The 27931-nt window shown below is 28.2% G+C and overlaps 1 protein-coding gene across 1 annotated transcript; it reads left to right on the top strand.

Moving 5' to 3' along the window:
* Nucleotides 1-272: 272 nt before the first annotated feature.
* On the top strand, nucleotides 273-25681 carry LOC129960194 (uncharacterized). The gene is made up of 7 exons (XM_056073415.1): nucleotides 273-433; nucleotides 4089-6623; nucleotides 13505-13803; nucleotides 15794-15980; nucleotides 16253-16401; nucleotides 17573-17687; nucleotides 22117-25681. Exons 1-7 carry the CDS (start codon nucleotides 389-391, stop codon nucleotides 22276-22278), a joined length of 3492 nt encoding a protein of 1163 aa, XP_055929390.1. The 5' UTR covers nucleotides 273-388; the 3' UTR covers nucleotides 22279-25681.
* The last annotated feature ends 2250 nt before the right edge of the window (nucleotides 25682-27931 follow it).

Raw genomic sequence — 27931 nt, 5'->3', positions numbered from 1 at the left:
TCAAAGCTATTATATATGTATATTCATGAAATAATGTCGTTAAATATCAATTTCTTTTTTACAAAATGCTTTGGGATCCTTTATTATTTTGCATTATCAGACAATTATTTGTTTCAAAATTCCTTTCTAAATATTATTACTTCCTGTTAAATTTCTGTAGCGAAAATTTAATTAAAATTTTTAGCCTTAAAATTTTATTTTAAAATTCTTAAAATTTCAACTTTGCACTACTGACATTTACGCTATTTCTATATCTCGAGGGATGATTGGAAAATACTTTCTCTTTCTGTTTGGAATTGGAAACACTTTTATCAAAGTTTTGAAGATGGATAAAAATAAATATGTTTGAAACTTACGATGTGATCAATCTAAGAATGGCATATATAATATGTGGAGATTTCGATTTATTATTCAAAATCACATAAGATTTGTGGTATGAAAGTAATATTTTCAGTAGTGATTGTTTTACCCCCTATGTTTAGATTACCCCTGCCTTCCATACTATTAAATGCATGCTCTCTAAAACTGAAACTAATGCTTTAAAATCTTAATCGGTGCTTACTATTGTGTTCCATGATTTATATCAGAGTTTTTAAAAATTATTCATTTAAATATTTCATGTGAAGCTCTGGAATTCAATGCGTGGTAATTGGACGATGTTTAAACGTAATAGCTCCTTTAGAAAGGGGGAGTATGCTCAACATTTAAGTCTTATGATATTAGAATTGTTTAATAAACTTTGAATTATTATCATTTTAATAAATAATGCAATGGAAACTTTTTAAATAATTTATTTATTTTAATTTAAATTGTTTTAGGTGTAAAATTATATTCATTCTTCAAATAAAATGACAGCTTTTTTCAATTTAAATAAAAACAAATGCATTTTAAGGTAATTTGTAGACTTTTATGGTATTTCTATAATTTTATCAAACTGATAGGAATAATTAGTATTTTTTATGCTAATCAAATAACATGAGCACATGGAAAATAATTTCTTATAGACATATTTCCATGAGGAATTTATGATATATTTATGAGGAATTTATGATATATTTATGAGGAATTAATGCAATATTCAAAAGATAGAATCTATATTTTGCTATGAAAATATTAAATTGTTTAAAAAAGTCATAATGTCATAAAAAATATAAAAAAGTTATAACTTGTCATAAAAAATCCATAACTTTATTTCTTGTTAATCTGCTTCAATTTTTAATTATCCTGACTTGATTATTATTTATGTTGCTAATACAAACTATTAATATAATATTATTTATATTGCTGAAATTGCTATAACAGTCATTAAAACCAGTAATTAAATACTGATATTGAATCCATTAAAAAGAAACAAGATAAATGAATCATATAATTTTATTTAACTTTGAGTTATATAAAAAAACTTGATGAACTTTATAATCTTTTCTGTTATAAAAAAGAATTTATTTTAAGAGCTTAGAAGTGTTATTTCCATTCTCATGACCAAAGAATAATTCAAGATGAGGAATTGTCTTGATTTTCAACTGACAACAATTATTATATGAAACTCTGTCTTGGTAAATTGGTGTGTAATTGGAAAGGAATCTTGACATGAAATAAAATGCATATTTTCTGGAAATAAATAAATATATATATATATATATATATATATATATATATATATATATATATATATATATATATATATATTATAATGAATTGTATTTGCATGACAAATAAATGTTTTAGATGTCACCAGCCATATTAATTTATTTATTGCAATATGAGATGAATATAAGTTAAATGTGCAATGTGTGCTATTTTTAATAAATGTATTGAAACTGTGCATATATGTAAATAATGATGCAAACTATCCAGTTCCTTCAAAATAGGATCCTGATAAATGTATGCCCCTTCTCAAGAATAATTTTTTTTTTTTTTTTTTTTTTTTATCTCTGCCACATTTTAATATTCATTTTCTATTAATTACTTGTATTTTGATTGTATGAGTAAGATAGGTCAAAGATAAAAATGAGAGTGAAATAAGGATGCATCTTGATTATGTAACTATTGTCATTTTTATCAGTATCTTCTTAGTAAATGCATAGTGTTCATTAGTCCATAAATAAATTCCATTATCAGATGAATGGTAATGGTTTACATTCCTTTTAGAATCGCTGTCATTTTCTTTTGTTTTATATGACTAACAATTTATTTAGTTGTTATATTCTATAAGAACTGCACATTTAGTAATCTCAGAGATTAATTGAGGGGTAAAAAAAATTGATAAAAATTTTTCATGAATTTAATTTTGTTATTCCATTTATGAAATATATAATCCAAATTAATTTGTATAGTTGAATTTGAAAGATATAAAGACTAGATAGTTGTTTTAATCTGATATTTATAATTTTTTCTTTGCTGTAAAATTTTTCAGATATTATAACTTTGTTTATATACATTGATACATCTTTAGATATGTTGTATGATTAAAATGTAACTTTTCATTTGCATCTTGAAAAAAATATTTTTTTAGGAATGATTTTAAAAAAAATCTATTAGAGTGAAGATAGATTGGAAAAAATTGCATAACAGTATTTTTTTTTTTAATTTAATGAATCAGAAGACATATAAGTTTTTATGTTTTTATATTTGAAATGCATTACTTCCTTGTGGAAATATATTCTTTGGAATTTGTTCATAATCAACAAAAGAACTAGGAAACAAAATGATTTCAAAATTTACCATCATTAACACAGAAAAATGTTATCTCATTTGGAAATATTGTTTATTCATACTTCAATACATAAGTAAAAACTGTGTAGTTTACAGAAAGCTTATTATGAAGTATTTAGCTATTCACTTTTCAAATAGTGTTTATGGCATTCCTTAATAACCATTCGATTAAACATCATCATTAATTCTTCAATTTTGACATTCTGTTTATGACCTTTTATTTTTTATTCTCTTAAGTTTCAAATGGGGAAATTTGTATTTTGGTAAAACATGCCATTTTTTCTTAAATAAGATTTATTGCAGATGGATATTACCTGCATTTTATTTTTTGTGCTATCTAAACTATTTTCAGTGATTACAGAATAAGAATTTATTGTACAAATCAATCTTCAACAATTGGGCATTTTGAATGGGTTAACCAAAAATGGTTAAAATTAAGCTGTCTGATAAATGTTTATTCTTTCATTAAATGTTTTTGAGTAACATGCATTATGAAGAAAGTATGGAATTATTATAGATAGGATTTCAACATTTTTGTTTTTTGAGAGAACCATATTTCAAAGCACAGTGCTATTTAATTTTCATATTTTAAATTTAACAGATGATTTAGAATTTGTTAAATAAAGAATTCTGTCATAATTAATTACTGAATTATTAGTTATTTATAAAAGTTTAATTTCTGAATCAATATCCATGTACCAATTTGATTGTAAAATTGATTGAAAACTGATAAATAAGAAAAGCAAAATAGTGATCTTTAAAGTAAAAACTCATTTGATTTGTTTCAATTTCCTTCAAAGTGTCCTGATTTCATATATAATTTAAAAATTTCTTTGATATTGCTCTTAGCATTTCACATTATTTTAATTATATAATTGTCATATAAAGGTATTCAAAAAAATGTCACCTAATTTTTCTAAAATAATATCAAGAAAAAAATTGTTGTATACTTTTCAGTTTAATTAGTAAATTAATTGGGTACAAGAGTTAATTTATTTACTATATATGTAGCTTCCTAAGATTGGTGCTCGAGATATCAATATCTTCTCTCCAGTCGTCGCTTTCCCACTGATAGGTCTAAATAAGTTTCAGCCCCCCCCCCATTTTTCTATTGGGACTTTATGGCTTCTGTGTATGTGTAGCTTCCTCAGAACTTTGCTTATTCTGTTTCATACTATTTTCAATTTAAAGAGAATCAAATCCAAAACACCACTAGACTAGTTTTTTTTTTTTTTTTTGTAAAAGTGATTGTTGTGAATGTGTTCCATCAACATTGCATTTTTCATTTCTTTTGGTTTTTATTAAAGCGAAATATTAAATTACTGTTTCTTTTCTTCCTTTTGAATTTCTTCACATTGTTATTTGTATTTTAGTGTACAGAAAATGTGAAAATGACGTCAAAAAAGGCTGCTATCAATGAGAAGCCTAAAGGTAAGACTGGAGGTTTTCGCCGTTCAGAATCAGTTATGCCTCCAGGAATTAATATAAGGAAACCATCTAGTGCTGTCATATCATCACCAGAATCTGTCACGCCTCCAGCAATTAATATTAGGAAACCATCTAGTGCTGCCATATCATCTTCAGAATCTCTCATGCCTCCAGGAATTAATATAAGAAAGCCATCTAATGCTAGTATACCACCTTCAGAATCTCTCATGCCTCCAGGAATAAGTAGTAGGAGACCATCAAGTGCTGCTCTATCATCCAATTCTAATGAGCTAGATGCATGTGTAAAAGAAGGTCCAAAAGTTTTCCGCCGCAGTTCCATGATCTGCTCTGAAGGTTTTGATAAATATACATATGATTGTCATAAACAGGATATGCCTGTTCAACCAGGATCTGATTTAACTGAAAAAAACACAGGAGGACAAAATTTAAATAACAGGAATGTGATTGACAGGGACTTGGTTGAAATGAATTTAGCCCATAGGAATGTAGTTGAAAACAATTTACCTGAAAGGAATTTCGTCGAAAGGGATATTCCTGAAAGAAGAGCTGTAGCTGAGAGGAACTTGATGGAAATGAACATGACCAATAGGAACATGAATGAAAGAAATTTCATAGGAAGGAATGCGACTGATCAGAATTTACTTGAAAGAAATATTGCAGAAAGAAGAAATTTATCTGAACGGCCAGTTGAAATGAATCTACCTAATAGGAATTTGATTGACAGAAATTTAATTGATAGGAACATGGCTGAAAGAAGAAGTCTAGCAGAACGAACTCCAGTGGAAATGAATTTATCTAATATGAGCTTGACTGAAAGAAATTTAATTGATAGGAACACGGCTGAAAGAAGGAGTTTAGCAGAGCGGAATCAAATGGAAATGAATTTATCTAATAGGAGCATGGTTGAGAGAAGGAATTTAACAGAAAGGAACCAAATGGAAATGAACTTACCTAATAGAAGCTTTGGTGAAAGAAATTTGATTGCAAGGAACAGGGCTGAAAGAAGCCCAATTGAAATGAACATGGCAGAAAGAAGAAGATCAGCTGAAAGAAACCCAATTGAAATGAGCATGCCTGTTAGGAACATGGCTGAGAGAAATGCAGTTGAAAGAAACATATCGGAAAGGAGAAGCTTAGCTGAGCGAAGTCCAGTTGAAATGAATATATCTAATAGAAATTTAGTGGAAAGGAACATGGCTGAAAGAAGGAGTTTAACTGAAAGAAGTCCAGTTGAAATGAATGTATCTAATAGAAATTTAATGGAAAAGAACATGGTTGAAAGAAGGAGTTTAGCTGAAAGAAGTCCAGTTGAAATGAATGTATCTAATAGAAATTTAGTTGAAAGGAACATGGTTGAAAAAAGGAGTTTGGCTGAAAGAAGTCCGGTTGAAATGAACGTATCTAATAGAAATTTAGTGGAAAGGAACATGGTTGAAAAAAGGAGTTTTGCTGAAAGAAATCCGGTTGAAATGAATGTATCTAATAGAAATTTAGTGGAAAGGAATATAGCTGAAAGAAGTCCAGTTGATAGAAATTTAGTGGGAAAGAACATGGCTGAAAGAAGGAACTTAGTTGAAAGGGGTCCAGTTGAAATGAACTTATCAAATAGAAATTTAATGGAAAGAAGGAGCTTATCTGGAGGAAGCCCAGTTGAAATGAATGCATCTAATAGGAATTTATTGGAAAGGAATGCGGTTAGAAGGGATATGTCTGAAAGAAAGGGATTCATGGATGGAAATATGACAGATAGGAGCCTGGTTGAAAGGGACTTCATTGGAAGGAATATGAATGAAAGGAATTCTGTTCAAATGAACGTGGTAAATAAGAACTTGCCAGAAAGGAATGCAGCAGAACGAAATAGTTTAGCTGACAGAAATATGGCTCAAAGAAGCTTTGTTGAAATGAATAAGACTAATAGAAGCTTGGTTGAAATGAACAGGATTAATAGGAGCTTAGATGAAACGAACATAAATAATAGGAGCTTAGGTGAAATGAACATGACTAATAGGAACATGGCAGAAAGAAACTTTGTTGAAAGAAATATGGCTGATAGAAGGAGTTTAGCTGAAAGGGGATTGGCTGAAAGGAATATGGCTGATAGAAGAAGCTTGGCTGAAAGGAATATGGCTGATAAAAGCAGCTTAGTGGAGAGGAATATGGCTGGTAAAGGTTCCCATAGCAATACGATTGAAAGAAATTTGATAGAAAAGACCAATGATCCAATTATTCCAATTTCTTCTACTAAACCAACATCTATTTTAAAAAAGAAAACTGTCAGTATTAAAAGTCCTCTTGTGAAAAGAGATTCTGTTGTACATCCTGGGAGAGTTGATATGCAACCATCTCTTTGCATTAGTGGCAGATTTCAGAATCCTTGGCCAACATGGAGACCTCCTTCATTTACAAATATTCTAAAATTTGGTCTTTCCAAAGATAATAGCAAAGTTCCACCAAAACAAGTAAGTTTAAATTTTTTGTTGAAACTCATTTGCAATAATTAAAAAGTACTGTTTAAATCACTTTTGTTCTACCAATAAATGCTAAAATAAAATTTTCTTTTAATAGAAACTAAAATGTCTGAGATTAAACTTGAAAGTATTCTAAAAGAATCAGTCTTCACTAAAAATCTAATAAATCATCAATCTGTCCCATTAAAAGTTGTATTTAAAGAACTTTAAAATGGATATAGAGATATTGTTTTTTACTACTGGTTTTATAAAAAGTAGAAATTTACTTTGTACTTGTACCTGAAAGCAGTTGATTAGTGGTAGAAATATTATTATTGATAGTTTTTGGTATTTTCTATATGGTTTACCTATTTGCAATTTTGCTCTCTTTAAGTCTTATAGCTTAAAAATTTAGATACTGATTAGAATTGCTTTTATGGATTCTTTCTTAAAACTGTTAGATATAATTAGCTTATCACTCGTTATCTGCTAATGCATTATAATAATCATAGAAAAATTATATAACTTTTTCAGTAAAATTATTAGATAAAGTAACATATTCATGCTTTTGTTTTCCTTCACACATCAGTTAAGCAAATTAAAATTGATTTTAAATCCATTTAAGGTATAAGGTATTTAATTTGTTGTAAATTTAAATTACAACAAATTTCAATTTTATGGGAATATAAAAAGGTAAATTACTCTTACATTATGCTATTTAAATCTAGGAAAAATATGATTTATTTGAAACAAGCTGTGAAAATTAAAGTAAATTTTCTGTAAAATTATTGCATTTATATTTAAACAAATGGTTGCTATTCTAAATTGTATCTTTTGAAAACGTAATTTTGGAAGCAAATATATTAAGAACAATCACATTTATTTTTTTATAAATTCATTTATTTAACATTTCTTTTCTCCTTTTGGAATCTTCTATAAGTATTTTGAAATTCCTTAATCTAATATATTGAAATTATTTAATTTTTGCTAAAAGAAACTGACTATGTTCTATTACAAAGAATGCTCTCTCCATTATTTCAAATAGAATCTTTCAGTCTGCTAGTTGTCCTGTAATGAGATCTATAAATGCAATCCGATTATATTATTTAATTTACATAGTTAAATATTTTAGTGTAATTTGAGTGATATTTGTGTTAATTTTCTATTATTTCATCACTGTCAAAAACTTGTGTATCAATTAGCTCCTAATCATGGTTAGACTGTCTTATAATTTCATTTTTTCTCTTTTCTAAGGGGAAGGGAGAGGTATCTTTTATTTTATATAATTTTGCCTTATGCCTTTATGAAGGACCATTGAATTCTTTTCTTGTAACATAACAGGAAAGAATATCCTGTAATTTTTCAGATTTTTTTTAAGTATGGAAACCAATTTTTCTCTGGTAGACTGCAGGAAAAGTAACTAAAATGTAGTGGAAATGTTTAAATTTTGATTTTAAATAATTTTACTTATGTTACATTTGAAAATGTGAATAGAAAATAATAAACATAGTGGAAAAGCTTATTGATTAAATATTTTCAGTATATATGTTGCTTGAAATTTTTCATTTTGTATGCATGATAAATTTTAAGTGTAAAACATATTTAATTATTTTTTATTTTGTCCTAATTTAATATTCTGACATGTAAATTTTTTTTATAAAAAAATGTAAGGAAAAGAAGTGCGTCAACACACCTTCTTTTTCTTTCACTCTCACATTTTTAGCTTAATGAAGGAAAAGGTGAACTTTCCGAATTTCAGTTTATTTCTGAATAACTTAAAACTTCTTATATTTTTATTATCACTTTGCATATGAAATAGAACCCCCCCCCCCCGAAATTTCTGTAACTGCTAAACTGCAGGAATGTTCTAACTATAAAGAGAAACTTTCTTGATGAAAGGTAACAGCATTGGATTTTGAGGCTGCTATATTATATGCTTTTATTTTTTACTAGCCGCTTTTGGCGACCAGCCGGTTCGCCACTCTTAATGCACTTTAAAATTTTAATAATTAAATATTTTATGGAACTCCCATTTTAATTCCTTCTTTATTAAAATATTTTAAAACTTCAAATTTTAATAGTCATATAATTCACTCATAAAATTATAAAGGCCTTCAGCCATAACGTAATATGTATCTCTCTAATTTTCTGTTAGCTCCAGTAGAATTTATGCTTTAAATTAAAGTGGAAATGTTTAAACTGCAATTAATATAATAATATATTTTTTTTTACTGAAACGAAGCATTTTTTTTTTAAATATGAGTACTGAAAAGAGAGTCGCTGAGTATTTAAACCTTATGGGCACTAAAGAATATTTTTCTTAATTTATATATCTCAAGAAGGTTTCTACAAAATTTTCTCAGATTCATCATAAACAGATCGATTCATTAACAATGTTTAGTTTTAAATGCATCAGACACTAAAAAAATAAACAGAATCCTTTGAAATAATCTGTCGAAAACATATTAAGCCTTCAAAACCAAGTCCGTATTTGTCAACAATCAGAACACAATGCGCATGCGTGAATTTTCAACGCCAATTATGGTAACGCAAAATAACGCGTGAATTTTCTACTCCAGTTGGGGTAACGTTATGCAGATTAGAAATTTTTAACTGCCTTTATTCTGTTTTATTTTAATTCAAAATTATTTCAGAATGAATCTGAAAGATCGATTCATTAACAATGTTTAATTTTAAATGCATCAAACATTAAGAAAATAAACAGAATGCTTTGAAATAATCTGCGAAAAATTTCTTAAGGCTATCATCTTTAGCGTGGGAAAAAAAAACTGAAGCCTTACTCATTTGGCAGTGGAGGAAATGAAAAGATTTTTTGGCGGGAAAGTTAGTTTTTAATTAATAATTAAAATTCTAATTAAAAATTCAAAAAAAGGGATCGCAGGTGCCATTTCCGACCTCCAAGGTATGCATGTGCCAAATTTGGTAGCTATAGGTCGAAAGATCTGGCCTGTAGAGCGCCAACACACACACACATTGAGCTTTATATAAATACTAGCCGCCTTTGGCGACCAGCCGGTTCGCCAATCTTAATGCTCGTTAAAATTTTAATAATTAAATATTTTATGCAATTCCAACTTTAATAGATTCTTCAGCAAAATATTTTAAAACTTCAAATTTTGATAGTCATATAATTCACTCATAATATTATAAAGGCCTTCAGTCATAACGTGATATGTATCTCTCTAATTTTCTGTTACCCCTCGTAGAATTTATGCTTTAAATTAAAGTGAGTAGGATTAATCTGCAATTAATATAATAATAGTTTTTACTGAAACAAAGCATTTTTTTTAATAATATGATTACTGATAATAGAGTCACTGAGCGTTTAAACTTTATGGACACTAAAGAATATCTTTCTTAATTTAAATAATATCTCAAGAATTTGTCAACAAAATTTTCTCAGATTCATCATGAACGGATCGATTCATTAACAATGTTTCATTTTAAATGCATCAAACACTAAGAAAATAAAATGAATCGTTTAAAATAATCGGTCGAAAACAGGTTTAAAAAAACTACTTAAAAAACGATGTACTTAAAACTATAAGCATATATCAAAAATTATATAACTACCATAAATACAATTTAATTACAAAAGCATGCAACTAACCTAAAAATAATTTAAATCATTGAAAACAGGCTAAAAAAAACTACTTAAAAAACGATGTACTTAAAACTATAAGCATATACAAAAAATATATAACTAACATAAATACAATTTACTTACAAAAGCATACAACTAACCTAAAAGTAATTTAAATCGTCCGTTAATAATGGTTGCCATGCCAACAATCAGAACACAGTGCGCATGCTTGAATTTTCTTCGCCTTTTACGGTAACGCAAATGCGTGAATTTTTCTACGCCAGTTGGGGTAACGCTACGCAGATTATACATTTTTAATTTCCTTTATTCTGTGTTATTTTAATTCAAAAGTACTTCAGAATGAATCTGAAACATGGATTAATTAACAATGTTTAATTTTAAATGCATAAAACATTAAGAAAATAAACAGAATCGTTTAAAATAATCCGCCGAAAAATCTTAACCCTAGCCTCATTACTGTTGGGAGACAAAAAGAACTAAAGCCTAAATCATTTGGCGTTGGGGAAAATGGAAGATTATTTTGGCGCAAAAGTTGGCGGTGGGGAAAATGAAAGATTTTTTTGGCGGGAAACTTAGTTTTTAATTAATAATTAAAATTCTAATTAAAATTTCAAAAAAAGGGACCCCAGGTGCACATTCCCGACCTCTAAGGTATACATGTACCAAATTTGGTAGCTGTATGTCAAATGACCTGGCCTGTAGAGCGCCAACACACACACACACACACACACACACATTGAGCTTTATTATAAGTACTAGCCGCCTTTGGCGACCAGCCGGTTCGCCAATCTTAATGTTCGTTAAAATTTTAATAATTAAATATTTTATGCAATTCCAACTTTAATAGATTCTTCAGCAAAATATTTTAAAACTTCAAATTTTGATAGTCATATAATTCACTCATAATATTATAAAGGCCTTTAGTCATAACGTGATATGTATCTCTCTCATTTTCTGTAACCCCTCGTAGAATGTATGCTTTAAATTAAAGTGTAAATGATTAATCTGCAATTAATATAATAATATTTTTTACTGAAACAAAGCATTTTTTAATAATATTATTACTGATAATAGAGTCACTGAGCGTTTAAACTTTATGGGCACTAAAGAATATCTTTCTTAATTTATGTAATATCTCAAGAATTTGTCAACAAAATTTTCTCAGATTCATCATGAACAGATCGATTCATTAACAATGTTTCATTTTAAATGCATCAAACACTAAGAAAATAAAATGAATCCTTTAAAATAATCGGTCTAAAACAGGTTTAAAAAAACTACTTAAAAAACGATGTACTTAAAACTATAAGCATATACAAAAAATATATATAACTAACATAAATACAATTTAATTAAAAAAAGCATGCAACTAACCTAAAAATAATTTAAATCATTGAAAACAGGTTTAAAAAACTACTTAAAAAACGATGTACTTAAAACTATAAGCATATACAAAAAATATATAACTAACATAAATACAATTTACTTACAAAAGCATGCAACTAACCTAAAAATAATTTAAATCGTCCGTTCATAACGGTTGTCATGGCAACAATCAGAACACAGTGCGCATGCGTGAATTTTCTTCGCCAGTTACGTTAACACAAATGCGTGAATTTTTCTACGCCAGTTGGGGTAACGCTATGCAGATTTTACATTTTTAATTTCCTTTATTCTGTGTTATTTTAATTCAAAAGTACTTCAGAATGAATGTGAAACATGGATTAATTAACAATGTTTTATTTTAAATGCATCAAACATTAAGAAAATAAACAGAATCGTTTGAAATAATCCGCCGAAAAATATTAACCCTAGCCTCATTACTGTTGGGAGAAAATAAAACGGAAGCCTTAGTCATTTGGCGGTGGAGAAAATGGAAGATTTTTTTGGCGGAAAAGTTGGCGGTGGGGAAAATGGAAGATTTTTTTGGCGGGAAAGTTAGTTTTTAATTAATAATTAAAATTCTAATTAAAAATTCGAAAAAAGGAACCCCAGGTGCACATTCCCGACCTCCAAGGTATACATGTACCAAATTTGGTAGCTGTAGGTCAAACGGTCTGTAGAGCGCCAACACACACACACACACACATACACATTGAGCTTTATTATAAGTATAGATAAACATATACATATAATATAAACTATACATTCAGTATCTACTCATTTTTTAAATACCCTTTATAGTTTTATGTGTATCTATTCAAACATGTTCCACATGAGTTGTTGAGACTTTTGAGGCTGTTGTATTACATGCTTTTATTTTTTGTAAACATGTACATATAGTATAAATTATACATTCAGTATCTAATCATTTTTTAAATACCTTTATAGTTTCATGTGTATCTATTCAAGCATGTTCCATATGTTAATGTCTATAGTGTTTTGGGACTATATTGAAGGTTTTTGTGTCAGTATAGCAAAAGTGAACTTGAAAAGAATAAACATTTCTAAAAGAGTTGAAGAAAAATGCAGTATGTGCAAAAAAAAAAAAATTGTAGTTTATACGAATATTTTCAACCTAGGAAGCATTGTAAGTGCTCCACAAAATCTGTTATTGAAAAACTCATAAAGAGATATGCTCTTAAAATAAGTACTGCAAGGCCTGAAGTTAATATTTCGCTATCCTGTGAAATTTGTATTTTTGCACGTACTGTGTTTTCACCTATTATTTGTTTTATACCTTTTCTTTTAGAAATAATATGATAGTAAATATTATAAAATGAGTGCTAAATTAGCAGTTTATCATTTTTCAATGCAAATTCTTATTTAAATAGTCTTTAATTAGATTTTAAAAAATTATTTAAATATTTCAAGCTATATTTTTAAGGTAATTTTTACCTTTCAATTTTATTTATTGTTGCTCTCAATAATTTGTGCATTATATATATTTAAAGATGCAGAAAGTTTCTATAAATTAGGAATCTACATTTGTTAAAATTTTCATGTTGTAGCTGTTAATTTTTTTTTAATATCTTTTCAACTGTACAGCTATCAATGAAACTTCTCTTTTAACCATAAATTCCAATTATATGCTATTAAAATATTGGTTCTTGAAGTTAAGCAATAAAGGTTATAACATAGAGAATTTTTACTCCATAAATATTTATTCAGTTTTCTTTTTCTTACATATTGATGCTGGTATAGTCTTTTCCGGACATTTTATATTACTGTTTATTTCCATTTTAATTATGTGAGGGAAATATTTTAGCAATAATGAAAAAATTTTCATTTAAATTTCTGTGATTTAGTTTTCAATTTTTTTTTTCAGGAACTGGATCTAGTTTTGCCTATTGTTAAACAAAATTTCTCAAAGTTACAAATTCCAGATGATGGAATACGTGTTACGTGGATGGGACATTCCACAGTTCTAGTTCAAATGCATGGTTTAAATGTTTTAACTGATCCTATGTTTAGTGATCGTGCTTCTCCTAGTCAAGTTGTTGGTCCTAAAAGATACAGAGATCCTCCTTGTTCAATTCATGATCTTCCTCATATCAATGCTGTTGTAATTAGTCATTCTCATTATGATCATTTGGATCTGAATACTGTGATCCTTTTAAATGCAAGGTATAGTTTGAAAAGTTATTTCTCTCATTATTTTGTCAATAATATTACTTTTAAGTGATGCTATAATTGTTCTCATGATATAATTATATTTTACACTTAAGATTGCCTTTAATTTTGTGTGTGTGTGTTTTTTTTCTTTTTTTAGTGGGGAAGGGGACTACATGATTCTTTGAAACAAAATTCTTTTGAATGTAATGCGAAAGGAAGCTGAATTGTTAATAGTTTCTTTTAATTTTGCTTATTTGAAAATTTAGTATGTTCTTTAGTTGGTAATATTTCATTGTTTAATATAATGTTTCTTTGATTGTACTCAAATAGTAAATTATTTTTTGCATTTTAGTTTGAGATAGAAAACTACTTTCATGTAGAGTGCAATAAACCATTTTTCTTTCAATAATATTAATGAATAAGCTATTTCTGGATAAGTTTGAGGTAATTGCAATCATGTTTTAGATTGTTAAGTTAGAAGTTGGTGTATTTATACATAAGAATGCCCTATATAAATTTTTGTTTTTGTTACCTACATTTCTGTTATCTCTTAAGCTTTATGTAATTTATTGTTTTCTATTTAAGGTGAAAATATTTCCCAAAACTTCAAATATATTTTTCATTTACTTGATACTTTTATACTTTCACATAACCACAAAAAATTGAACATCCTATACTTAACTGCATTCAATGAAGTAATATTTCTTTATATTATTTGTACTCTTCATCTTATATATATAACTTGTTTTTTGAAAGCTAGTTTGGAAAGGTATGAAAGAAATATTGAAATCTGTGCCTGAGTAATCTCTATATTAATACTTATTTACAATTTTAATTCATGATTTCTGAATTATGCTTTTCATTCTGAAATATTTCAGGTAACTTAATATTCTTTAATATTTATGTAATAGAGTGCCAAAGCAATCTTTGTACTTTGAATTGTATTAGATTTAGATTTTTGGAAATGTGTGCAAATTATAATGGAAATAGTAAGTAAAAAATGGCACAAATGTTTGAAGGGATTAATAATTAATTTCATATTGCCTGTTTAGTTCTGAAAACTGTTTTAATTTAACCATATTAGACTGCAAAAATTGATATAAATTTTGAATAATTCAGCCTTAGGAATGTAATTGTGATAATTTATATTTCATATATTTTAAAGATCATTATACGACAAGCAAAGAAAGCAGGGATGTGAAATATGCATTTTTTTTTTATTGATTCACAAAGCATCTTGTTGAAATCTTAATTGTTTGCATTATTTACAAAGACTCTCTGACTATTGAAGAGGCAGATGGAAGGTGGAGTTTTGTGATGTTTACATTTCAAGACCACAAAGTATGTACTCTGGTACATACTTTGGTACTGAAAATAAGACATCAACAATCATACCTAAAGCCATCTAATGGCTATTTGCTGAGACAAACTGTATATGAAGGCATACATTTGTGTGAGAATCATTTGCAATACAACCTAACTTGTCCCGTAACATCTACTTCCATTCATACTCCAATTTTGCATGATATATTCTTCATTCTTGTTGAAGAAATTTAGGACAGTTTGCACATGCTATAGTTTTATCAGGAAGTAAAAGAGCCTATTAAATTAAATTCATTTGCTTAAGAAATCAAAAACATACAAATTCATGCCCAAGGGCAGGGGAACCAGGATAATAATTCGAAAAATTATGCAAGTGATTTTATAGAGATATAATTGCTTTGGTGTATGGTAAGAAAATAAATTCAGTCTTAAATGTTCAATCCAGACTAACAAAATGTTATTTACTAGTTGTTGTTGCAGATGGTTAAAAAATTAATGCAAATTATCTTTATAATTCATTAGATTTTCAAACAATAATGTTAGAGGGAAACATTTTGGATCTCATCTCAACTTCAAATAAATTTTGATATGCTCTATAGGATTATATATGTTTTTTTGAAATATTTGTGAGAATAAAGGTGTAATTGCAATAATATATATATATTTTTTATTTCATCAGGTTTGGAACAGATATTCGTTGGTTTGTGCCTCTAGGACTACAGACATGGATGCAGCAAGTGGGCTGTGAAAATGTAGTTGAACTTGACTGGTGGGAAGAAAACTGTGTTCCTGAGCACAGTGATACTTTTTTTGTCTTCACTCCTGCTCAACATTGGAGCAAGCGTACAATAGCTGATGATAATAAGGTAGCTAATTTATTTTTTGAATCCTAATTTTGAATTATTATTATTATTATTATTTTGTTTCTTTCAGTTTTCTTTACCTTCATGAATTAGTTAATGATTTAATATGTTAAACAAGTAATAGATAATATTGATGCCTATTTTAAATTAAAATGTTTTATTGATATTTATTATTTACTATATTTACATATATGTATTAATATTATGGTCCTAACTATATTTTAAGAAATTTTTTGAAGTTAGTATTCTGAATTAGAATTCACATGTATTATTAGGTGTTATGGGGCAGCTGGTGTATATTAGGTCCAAGATATAGATTTTTTTTTGCTGGTGACACTGGATACTGTGATGTTTTTAAGCAAATTGGTCGAGTGCATGGACCTTTTGATTTAAGTGCTATTCCGATTGGAGCTTATGAACCAAGGTATTTTTAATTGTTTGATATTTTATTAATTTAATTAACTTAAATATTTTTATTAATTAAGGAAGCAAAATGAAGCACCACTGTTATATTTTAAAATCTTTATAGTAACTTAGTGCTAATCTCATTTTTCCTTTAAACTTTTTATTTGATGATTAGCTCATAATTTTTGAATATAATATTATGTGCCATCTCAGTACACTTGCTTTTTATGTGACAACTTCAATTATATGTATATGTCTTAAGGAAAATACCTGCATTATTATTCTACTATAATAGTAATTGCCACCATAAAAAAGTACTGAAAGTTGGGAATAAATAGAAAAAAAAAATAAATGAAATAAAAAAAAGGATATATTATGAAATATAGCAAAACCAAAATATGACAAAGCATTGCTATTTTTTCTCTTCATACTGAATTGAAAACAGAAAATATTTTTTAATAATACAAATTATTTTACTTTGCTTAAATTCTTTTGTAGTAATAAAATGGGATTCATTTTAATCATCAATTTGTTCTCTGTTTTTTCTTTTGTTGATTTGGATGTGGTTGTATTGAATGAAAAGCAGTTATGAAACTCTGTTTCTACATTAGCTTCAATAAATTCACTTTTTAGTTATAATCTTAAACGAATCTTTTTATCTACAGCAAAATAATCTTATTCATTTTTATGCTAATAATATAATTAGTTGAAATACGTGCTTTATAATCAGCTAAATTGATGTATGATCAAAATATAAAGAAAATTAAATCTCTCTCTCTCTCTCTCTCTTTTTTTGCAATTTATTCTGCCTGCATTTTTTAAAATGTTGAATGTGAGATTCCATTATTTGTAGAACATTATGCAGATTTTCTTTCTGTTTATGAAATGAATTTATCAAAAAACAAATAAGTTCAAAAATGTAAAGTTGATTGGCATAATTGTATTTATGCTATTAATAAGTTTAGTGAACTAGCTGGTCACTGAAGGAGGTTATTCAGTAATAAAGTTAATAATTTTTAGTGGGATCTGACTCCATGTACAAATTGATTTTTGCCTTACTAGTAGTTTTTACTTTTTATTAGTTAATGTGAAATGTTTTTTGAATGGTTTTAAAAAGCATGTTTTAATGATGATGAATAAATTTTGTTCTCTTTCTTTCTAAAGCTAACTTATAGTGTTTTATATTTCAGATGGTTTATGAAATATCAGCATATTAATCCTGAAGAGGCTGTTCAGATACACTTAGATGTTCGCAGTAAACGAAGCTTAGCTGTTCATTGGGGTACATTTTGTCTGGCTAATGAGGTATGGTATCATTTACTAAGGCATAGCAATAAATTTATTTCATTGACAGAGTCAAATTGTTTGTATCACAGTTTTTTACTAATTAGTCCATCTGTTCCTGGTATCCTTGAAACCATATTTTTCTAGTTAATTTAATACGTCAAATCGATTAGTGGAAAAATCTTACTTTCTAACTACAGAAGTAGAGTTAGTTTTTCTTATTGTGAATATTCAGGTTGCATTTTTATACCTAAACGTATTTTTGCCACAGGCCGAAATACAGTTTATTAGTCCTCCAGGTAAATGAACTTCGTCTTGCCCTGAATTATGTTTCACTGTATGTCGCTGGGCGTTTTATAAAGTAACATATATAAGTAACTGTATGATACATTTGTGCCAGAAACAAAACACTTGCAAACAGACTATCATTTTTGTTCTATTCACCACATTACAGCGATCGCTCTTCTGGTCTCTTGCCAAACTTGATTATCTAATGCACTGCTCCACATCACTTCACTTTTATGTTAGTGTAGATGGCATAGCAGTAGCACATACTAGCACACATTCTTTTTTTAAATTGTCTTATTGCTAATTACCATAAAAATATTTAATAAAGATAATCTGTTTTAGTGTAAAGTAGTAGTATAAGTTAGTTATCAGTTTAGTGTAAATAGATACGCAGATGAGTTGGGCATTACCTAACTTATCTATGATCGAGTTATTACTTACATTTCATTATTTATTTAGCGCAAATATTCATGCTAAATTATTTTAAATTAAAATGCATTTACACCGAAGTGCCAGAAAAGCTGGTACACCAATCTAATATCGTGTAGAGTTCCCACGAGCAAGAAGTGCCTCAACATGGCATGGCATAGATTCACCTAATTTGTGACGATATACTGTAGGCAGTTCACACCATAATTCCTGTAGGACAGTCCACAAAAACATGAGAGTGTGAGGTGGTGGAGATCTTCTAAGAACAGCATGTTGCAAAACATCCCAGATATGCTCAATAATGTTAATGTCAGAGGAATTAGGTGGCCAAGAGAGGGGAATGAAATTCAGAACAGTGCTCCTCAAGCCACTCGGTAGCTATTGTAGACCTATGGGGTGGCTCATTGTTCTGTTGGAATTGTCCACGTCCGTCATAATGCACACAGAACATGAATGGATGCAGGTGGTCAGAAAGGGCGTTAACATACCTCTGACCTGCTATGGTCGAGTCCAACTGCACATGCCCCATACTATCACAGAACCTCCACCAAAATCCTTTCAACAAATCCGCTAATTTAAGTCGAATTCCTTTTATGCATGAGAGATCCATGGATTCATGGGGTTTCCTCGACACTCGTACATGGCCATCCGCCCGATACAATTGGAAACGTGACTCATCAGATCAGACAGCATTTTCCCACTCATTAAAAGTTCAGTGACGGGGTTGGCCAGCCCAGGCAAGGTGTAGAGATTTGTGCCAATAAGTCAGCACAAATTTGAGCCGACGGCTGCGAAAACTCATATCATTTAGGGTACGTTGTACAGTGCGTAGTACACTGACACTTGTTGATGGCCCTGGATTAAAATCCGCAACAATTTGATGCAGTGTTGAACGTCTATCTCGTATAACAATTCTTTTCAGCCTTCGACGATCCCGTTCTGTCAAGGTCTTTTTCCAGCCGCACCGCTGTCGGAGGTATGAAATTTCACCGGAAACCTGATATGCGCGGTACGGCCTTGAAATGGTCTTACTCGAAAATCCAAATTTCATTGCTACTTCGGAACTGCTGTGCCCCATCTCTCGTGCGCCGATGATTAGTCCCTGTTGTAAATCACTTAAATCTTGATAATCTGCCATTGTAACAGCAAGAATCGTTGTAATAGCATCCTCAGACACCTGTTGTCTTATATACACACTGTCGACCACATCGTATTATGCTGCTTCTTTGAATACCTCTATTATTTGCTTACGACCTGCTATACCAGTTTTTCTGGCTCTTCAGTGTACAATAGAGCTAGTTAGAACCATATTATGTATTGTAAAAACTCTCGCCTCTAGCGATTCTTATGCAGAAAGGAAAAATAATAACAAATTCATATTAGTATGAAGTAGTTCATATGAATTTGTGAGATAATTTTTTTTTAACTAATGTATCATTTTCCTATTTATTTCTGAACTTAGATGTTGTGTAATAAAAAAAAATGTTTAAGAATCTTTATTTAGGGATAAAAAAGAACTCAATGAATATTTATCATCACATTACTAAACGGAAGCTGTAGTGTGATATTAACCAAAAATAAGACCAAATTATTTTTTAAGTGTTGTATGTGCAAGGTGGTTATAATTAAAGTGCAAGTGTTTGAAAGACTCGAGAAGAAAAACTATTTGAAATATGTTGACGAAACTCGGCATTTGTTACATTTAGAGCATGGGGAAATAAACTATACAATTAAAAAAAAATTAATTCAATTTTTTTCAACAAGTGTCGTTGTAGGTTATTAAATGCTTTCTTTCTTTATTAAAGTGCCTACCTCCAATTTCAAAAACATTTTGCTAATAAAAGTGATGTATCTTTAAAATGCAGCCATGACTTTGCCTAAGGTAGAACATGCTCTGTTAATAAAGTGTTTTTACCAGAAGAATAGCAGTTGTACTGCTGCTTTGAAAAAATAGTGTTGTCTTAAAGATTTGAGAAAAGGACCTATGTCTGTGATGGTTTGAAGAAAATGATTAGTAAGTCTGAAGCTACAGGAGATTTCGATGTGCTCCTTGGAACCAGAAGACGGTGCACTGTCAATCAGGAAGTTGTGGAAGAAATTAGGTATCTTTTGATTCAGGGTTAGTGGATCAGCGACATGTAAATGTTAGAAGAGTAGCAAGGACTTTATCAATACCATGCCCGACCTTGCAAAAAGTCATGCGCTACATTTTACCATCCTATCCGTATAAAATTAAAATTTCGCGGCACTTGCAACCAGGAGATCCATAACAAAGAACTGATTTTGTTAATTTCATTCTTTCCAAAATTGATTATGATGAATCTTGGATCCAAAAGATTTTGTGGACTGATGAAGCGCATTTCACTGTATGAGGATATGTCAACACCCAGAAGTATAAGATAAGGAACTCATTCAACCCGCATTCTGTTTTTGGCAAACCTTTGTATTCAACGTTTGTTACAGTTTAGTGTGGTGTGACTGCTGACTTTATTATTGGTCCATTTTTTTTTTCCAAAAATCTTACACGAACAAGGTTAATTCGCTGTACAATAACAGGTACTAGTTTAACAGTAAAATTCTAGAAAATAATACTACCTTGCTCTTCAAGAAAGAAATAGTTTAAATTCAACAATATTTATACAAGATGGAGACCTACCTCATATTTCTCAGTCTGTTAAACATTTGGTTCATCAAACTTTTAGTGATGTTTCCGAAATGTTTGGCCACCCTTTTCACTTAATTTGAATCCTTGCGACATCTGGATGTGGGATATTTAAAAGACCGCATCTATAACGACAGACCTAAATCTATTGTTGATTTAAAAAGCAGCATTACTAGACATGACTTAAAAATTCACCAGGAAACATAAGGTGCTACTGTGAATCATGCTGTCTTGCATCTGCAGCATTTAATTGCACTTTAAGGCTTATATATTGAGCAAATATTATAATAATTCATTACACATTCATTAATAATTCATTAACTAAGAAAAATGGGGTCTAATTTCAGTGTATAAAGTAATGTCAATAAAAGGTGCCACCTGTCGAAAAAAATTGGACTAAATATTCTTCACTGTATAATTTATTTTCCCAAGTTGAAAATAAAACAAATGCCAAGTTTCTTCAACATACTTCGAATAGTTTTTCTTCTAGAGTCTTTCGAGCAATGTACAGAAGTGGTTAATGATTCTTTGCTTTCTCTTTCTTATTATTAAGGTAACAATAAATTAATATTTAAGAATACAGAATATTTTTGTAGTCTGTTATTTATAATATGAATAATTCATATGTTTAAAACATAACGAAATGTAATAACAGAAAGTTTTAACATTTGTTCTGTTTGTATATTATTTAAATAAAATTTAGTCTTCTTAAATTAAGTTCAAGTATAATATTTTTGATGTTTGGATTTATTTTTCTTACCACATTTTAAGTGTATTTTATTCCTTTTGGGAAAATGTAATCGTTTTATTGTTAACTATTCTTTTTGTTTTAGCAAAGTTTAAATTCTTTTATTATTCTTTTTGTTTTATTAATTTTTTTTTCAAGTTCAGAACGTGAGATCTAGTTATGATCCTTTTTTTTTTTTTTTAAATGTTTTGTCAGGTTGAATGTGGTGTGCAACCTTAACTGCAGTAATTTAGTTTAAAAATTATTTTTATCTACAAAGATTGATATCTATAATTTTTTGATAAGAAATTGTTGCATATGAAATTTTTTTTCTCTCTCTTTAGTATTACCTGGATCCTCCTCGAAAATTACGAGACAGTTTAGATAAGCAAGAAATCCCTCCTGAATTTTTCTTCACTCTTAAGCATGGAGAAAGTCGCTTGATTGCTCAAAACAATCTAGTCAAACGGGACAATACACACGTGATCAATAATTATAGCAAATAACAAATGTTGTTAAATTTATAGATGAACTGTATTTTTAAAATATTTTATGAATTGAAGCTTTTAAAGTCGAATAAGCCTTCATTTTTTTATGTGATTTATCTGCTCCTTCAGCTTTTTCTGCTGCAAACTTCATGGTATTGTGTGATAAAGCAGAGTGTTGACTGTAAATAAAATATTTTAGGAACAAACTTAATTAACAAAAGTGTGACTTCTATTTTCGAAAAAATTGTCGAATAATACAATTGAGATTGTCCATCTGAATTTTATTCTGAAACGGGCTGTACAATATTTTAATTAGCTTTGAAGAACTATCTTAAATAAACTGAATTAAAGAACTTAGAGAAATTAAACGAAAAGTTGATTTCTCTTTATGAACAATGTTTTTTTAATAATACTAAATTTATCACAAATATAAGTATTTTTGACATATTCGTAAAATAATTTAAAATTTTTTAAAGATATTGATTACTGGTTGATTGTATATTTATTACATAAAATAAATATATAACAGAACTATTTGTAAATAGTCGGTTTCATAAAATGCTAATTCAGGTAGTGCGCATATTATATTTTGTGTACTGTAAAATGGAGAAATGTGTAATAATTGCCAAAATGTTTTCTCTCAGTATTAGTAAATTAAGCCGTCACTTAAAAGGTGCTCTGTTCCTCAAATATACAGGAAGCATCAGTTAGTAAGCTGTGATGTGTCTTGGTAATTTTTTAAAAAGTGCCTTGAATCTATTTAATTTAAAAATCAACCTCTGTCAAGAGTAATTGCTTTTATCTTTTAAAGAAACATTTAAAACGATATTTTTATACCAAAGTATAACATTGTATAGTTTGATATGTAAATAACGGTGATTGTGAGGATAGTTAAATATATTATGTTTTAATTGTTGTGATCTTTTTCTTTTCTTTTTTGTTGATAAAAATTTACTGTTATGTTTTTATTAAGTCTTTTAATGCCAGGAAGATATAGATCGTAAGACAAAAAAATTCTCGAAGTGTTTTTTTTTCTGTCTCTAAAATCCTGATTTACAAATATTTCTCTCAATCTTTCTTTGCATATATTGTGTAAGCCAACAGAAGATCGAGTCAAAAAAATATTTCTAATCTTTTTTCATTTTTGAAACTCATTTCAATTTATTCTTAACTTAAATAGTTTCATTGCGAACATTTGCTATAATCTAGCAATTTTAAATTAAAAATATTGTGAAAAATATAAAACTTGTTTAATAATTTCTCGACTAAATGTTTTGTTAATTGTGTTTTTATATTGGCTCACAGAAAATATGATCATTAAGAGAGAAATATCTTATTGCTGTTTTACAAAACGATATTTAAGATCGTTTTTTATTTATACAATTAAATAAGCTTTGTTTTTCAAAATAAATGTTATAAATATATGTTTATTTTTACAATATGTTCATGTATATTATCTCTTACAATACGTTTTATGGATTGTTAGATTATGCTGTTAAGTTTGAATGGAGAAATAAAATGAATATTAATTTTAAAAATTGTATATCTTATTAGATTATTTCCTTATTCCTTATGCAAATGCAGTTGATACTTAATATACCTTCTTTTGCTGATTAATTTTTGTTTTACTGTCGTATTCATAATGTTGTATGAATATATTTATTTTTTGTCATAGTATGTGTATGATTTGTTTTCCGAATACAGGGGTGGAGAATAGACCTTTTGATTTTAGTCAACTAATGTATATGGTTTCTGCATTATCATAAGAGAATTTTCTAATTGACAATTAGACATCCTCTTACTGATATATATTTATAAATTTGAGAGTAGTATTGGTTTTTCTTTTCATTTCATTATGTTGATGTCCTAAAATATAAAAGTATTTGAGCAGCCTTTTGAGAATCTTATATATTAAGAAAACATTTTTGAAATAATCTGTTAGTTATTAATGCTCTGTACCGTCCATTGTCTTGTTCGAAAGTTACTGTTAATGTGTCCGTTTGTTGATATTTGCCAAGTAGTATATGTTGTCATTAAAGGTTTTTGAATAAGGCATATCAAATTTGCCAGTGTTTCAGCCAAATTCGTGAAGAAAGGTATTTTATCATATAAGAGTGCGATATATTGCAAAAGTATTTTCATTTGCTTTTTACAACATAAAAAGATTAGTATCAAAGTTACTGATATGCAGTTGCAAGTATATTTAAAAGATAATATAAAGCGCTGTTCATTCAAGCTATTTACTGCATATATGTTTAACTAATTATATCACTACATGCATGTCCAGTACAGTCTTCCAAAAATGCAAGCATTATGTGTAAATTGCATTGTGATTTATGTAGTATGAACACTAAATTAAATAATAAGAAAAAACCATATACTAGAAATTTATGTTTTTGTTAAAAAATATATTGGTTGGTATTATAATAAAATACAATAGTCTCTGAATTTATATTTTTAATTAGACAGACATTTAATGAAACTGCACACTTCTATAAATCAATATAATTTATTTATTGAATTCAAATATGTCGTTAAATTGGCATTATCTGGTTTTCTTATTAATTATAATCAAGTATCTGTTTTTTATTACTTGACCATGATTAATAATAAACAAGCATTTTGTTTTGGGACTGAAAATCTGAATACTTTTTCTGTAATTTATAGGATGAATAATTTCTTCCACTTATTAAAAAGCGTTGATAATAGAACTGGTATTTGCTATTCAAAACTTTTTTGTGATTTTTTTTTATTAAGATAAGAGAAACTACAATAGAAAATCGGTAACCAAATTACTGTAATTGAATTCATAACTGGATTAACTTTTCCCTACTTAACTTTAAATAATTATGTATAATATTGCTGTTTAATAAGTATAATTTTAAGTTCAATTGAGGATGTGATATGCTAGTCATTAGATTGAATTTTTTAAACATAAAGTTAGAAAAAGGTGCTTTTTGTTTTTTTTAAATAATGTCTTGTGTAATCTTTGTTATCTTTAATAACTGCAAGTTAATTTCCTTCATATAGAATAAGTTCATATATATATGATTGCTGTATTGCTTCTCTTTACTTCATTGTAGAAATATTATTATGGTTTATTTTTCTGATATTTTGTTTTTCATTTTGTTTGCTTTTTATAAATTTTATATTAATATTTAAATTATTGTATTTTCCATATGCTTTTTAAAACTTCATTCATTGTTTGGTTTGCAATTCAGCTAATGATTTGCTAAAGAATACAAATTATGGCCGAGAAAGACAATCTGTAAACATATTTTTTTTTCACATTATATTCTTTACTTTTGAAATAAGTTCATGCAAACTATTTTTTTAATTCAGTAAGATAGAATTCAATAGTGATGATGAATGTTATAAAAAGGATGCTGACTTGTTTTATTAAATTTCTCTTTTAATTGTTTGCCACTAGCATTATTTAATTGCGTTTATTATTGTTTCTTCCATAATTTAACTTGATTATTTCATTAAATGAATTTAACAAAACTTATGATATTAAAGTGATTTGTTTTTAAAATTCGATATATGTTTTGGGTTTTTGAAGACTATTGCCACTAAAATTTTTGGGTTATCTTTAAATCATCAAATTATTATAAAAGAATTGAAGCTTTTAACTCCATTATCATACTGCTTACTAGGCCAAGATAACCTAATGTTTATTCTAAAAATGTAAACAAATTGTTTTCTAAATCGGATGCTTCACTTTGTAGATAATAAATTGTAGTTTAAAAGCTATAAAATTACTATTACATCACATTTTTTTTGAAACTGTGGAATGAAATTTTCGTCTAATCATGTTATGACTAATAAAACAAAAATTTCGAATATAATATCTTTTTAATAAATCATGAAGTTCTGGAATGAAAATTTCCCCTTTAATCATGTTAGAACTAATAAAGTAGAAATTTCTAATAGAATAACTTTTTAATATGCTATGTTTATTTATTTTTACATAGTAACAGATAAAAAGGAATATACAAAACCCCTTCCTTTTTCATATTAATGAGGCTGATATTATCTTTGAGGCTGATAAATTCTCAGGTAATTTGATTTTTTTAAATTGCTTATGAGGTTAGAATGTTGAAATTCATGGCAGTAGAGAGAGTGAACAAGCAGTAATTAAAGTATGAATCTCTTTTTGTTAGTAGACAAATGAACAATTTTTTGATTCCATAGAAAATTAGAACAATTTGTATTATATGAAGCAACACAAACAAAATGCCATTTCATAGCATTTCACTTAACCTTTGACTGCATAATTTTTAGAAATCATTATTTAGATGCGGTGTTTGCAATTAAGTATTTTTCAAAGAAAGTGAACTGATACTATAAGTTACACGATAAGAATATGATATAATAAAACTCTAAGCTGCGAAAAACGCGGGATGCAATAAAAATTTTACTGATTGCCAACCCGCGGAAATCGCATTATAAGCATCTGGGGGGTTAATTTAAGCAGAGATGGAATTTATTTAAAGGATTTTCACTTGAGCATTTTCAACATATCTGAAAACTTCAATAAATTTTATGTAAAATTTTTGTACTGTGAAATTGTATTATACTATGTATTCATTAACGAAATAATTTTCAAGCAATTGTTCAATCATACTATTTTTCATGTCTCTCTATAAATGGGGTAAAATTGTTAGCGTGTAGTAAAAACTCTTATTGAACCATGTTTCTGGTCTTGTTTTTGTTAGAAAAAAGATATGCGAAAATTTTGCAGTATGATTTTGTAATTGCTTATCAGATGTTTAATATCACTATAAAATTTAAGTATTGTAAAATCGTGTTGAATATAAAAGCAGGAAAGGGTTTATCAATTTTTCCGTATAGTTAAGTAAATTCTATATTATTTACAAAATGGAAGCATCAAAATCGATTTGTAGAAAAGAGATAAAATGCTTTTTTAAATTAATGTGTTTGAAGGGAAGATAATAGTGTGTTTTTTTATATATAAAAAATTATTTTTATTCTTTCTTTAAAATAAAAATTTCTCTAAAATAAAATGATATATATAAAAGTAACCAATCTAAAGTAAGAAATATTTTGAAAACGAAACGAACCCTGAGGGTGACCCTTGAAAAAGAATTCATACCGGATTCTTTTTTTATTTGGTTTAATTTGATTTTCCTATTAACTTTTAATACTTTTATATATATATACAGGGTGTTTGCCGAATTCGACCGACAAATTCAGAGGGGTGATAGAAGGCATCAAGAGGATAAAGAATTACCATACAACAGGGGTCCCACACGAAGTTTAGTAGGTGAAAATCGAAAAAATATAGAAAATCGGAGAACTGTTGGGAACTGTTAAAAATTAATAAAAAAATAACAAATGGTGTTTCAACTATCAATTTTATTTTAAGTGAAATTTTTTTTTTTCATGCTGGTAACTTGTGAATTTGATGATCTAGGGGGTCGTAAATTAATGATAACGAAAAAGTAGTTAAGAACCCATATTTGCAAAATATTAAAACATAAAGAAAAATAAAAGATTGAAAATTTAAGGAATTTTGTATTCTATAATTTGATATAAGCATGTAGTGTGAGAACTGGGGAGTTTTAAAGATATTCAAGAAAAACTAAAATGAGAACCAGAAAACATGGCTGCAGTATCAGTACCGATGTTCGCAGAGAGCGTTGTCAAA

This window comes from Argiope bruennichi, chromosome X2, assembly GCF_947563725.1.
Source record: "Argiope bruennichi chromosome X2, qqArgBrue1.1, whole genome shotgun sequence".
In the NCBI taxonomy this organism is placed as follows: Eukaryota; Metazoa; Arthropoda; class Arachnida; order Araneae; family Araneidae; genus Argiope; species Argiope bruennichi.
Note: the sequence above shows the minus strand (reverse complement) of the source record. Positions and strands in the feature narration are given on the sequence as shown.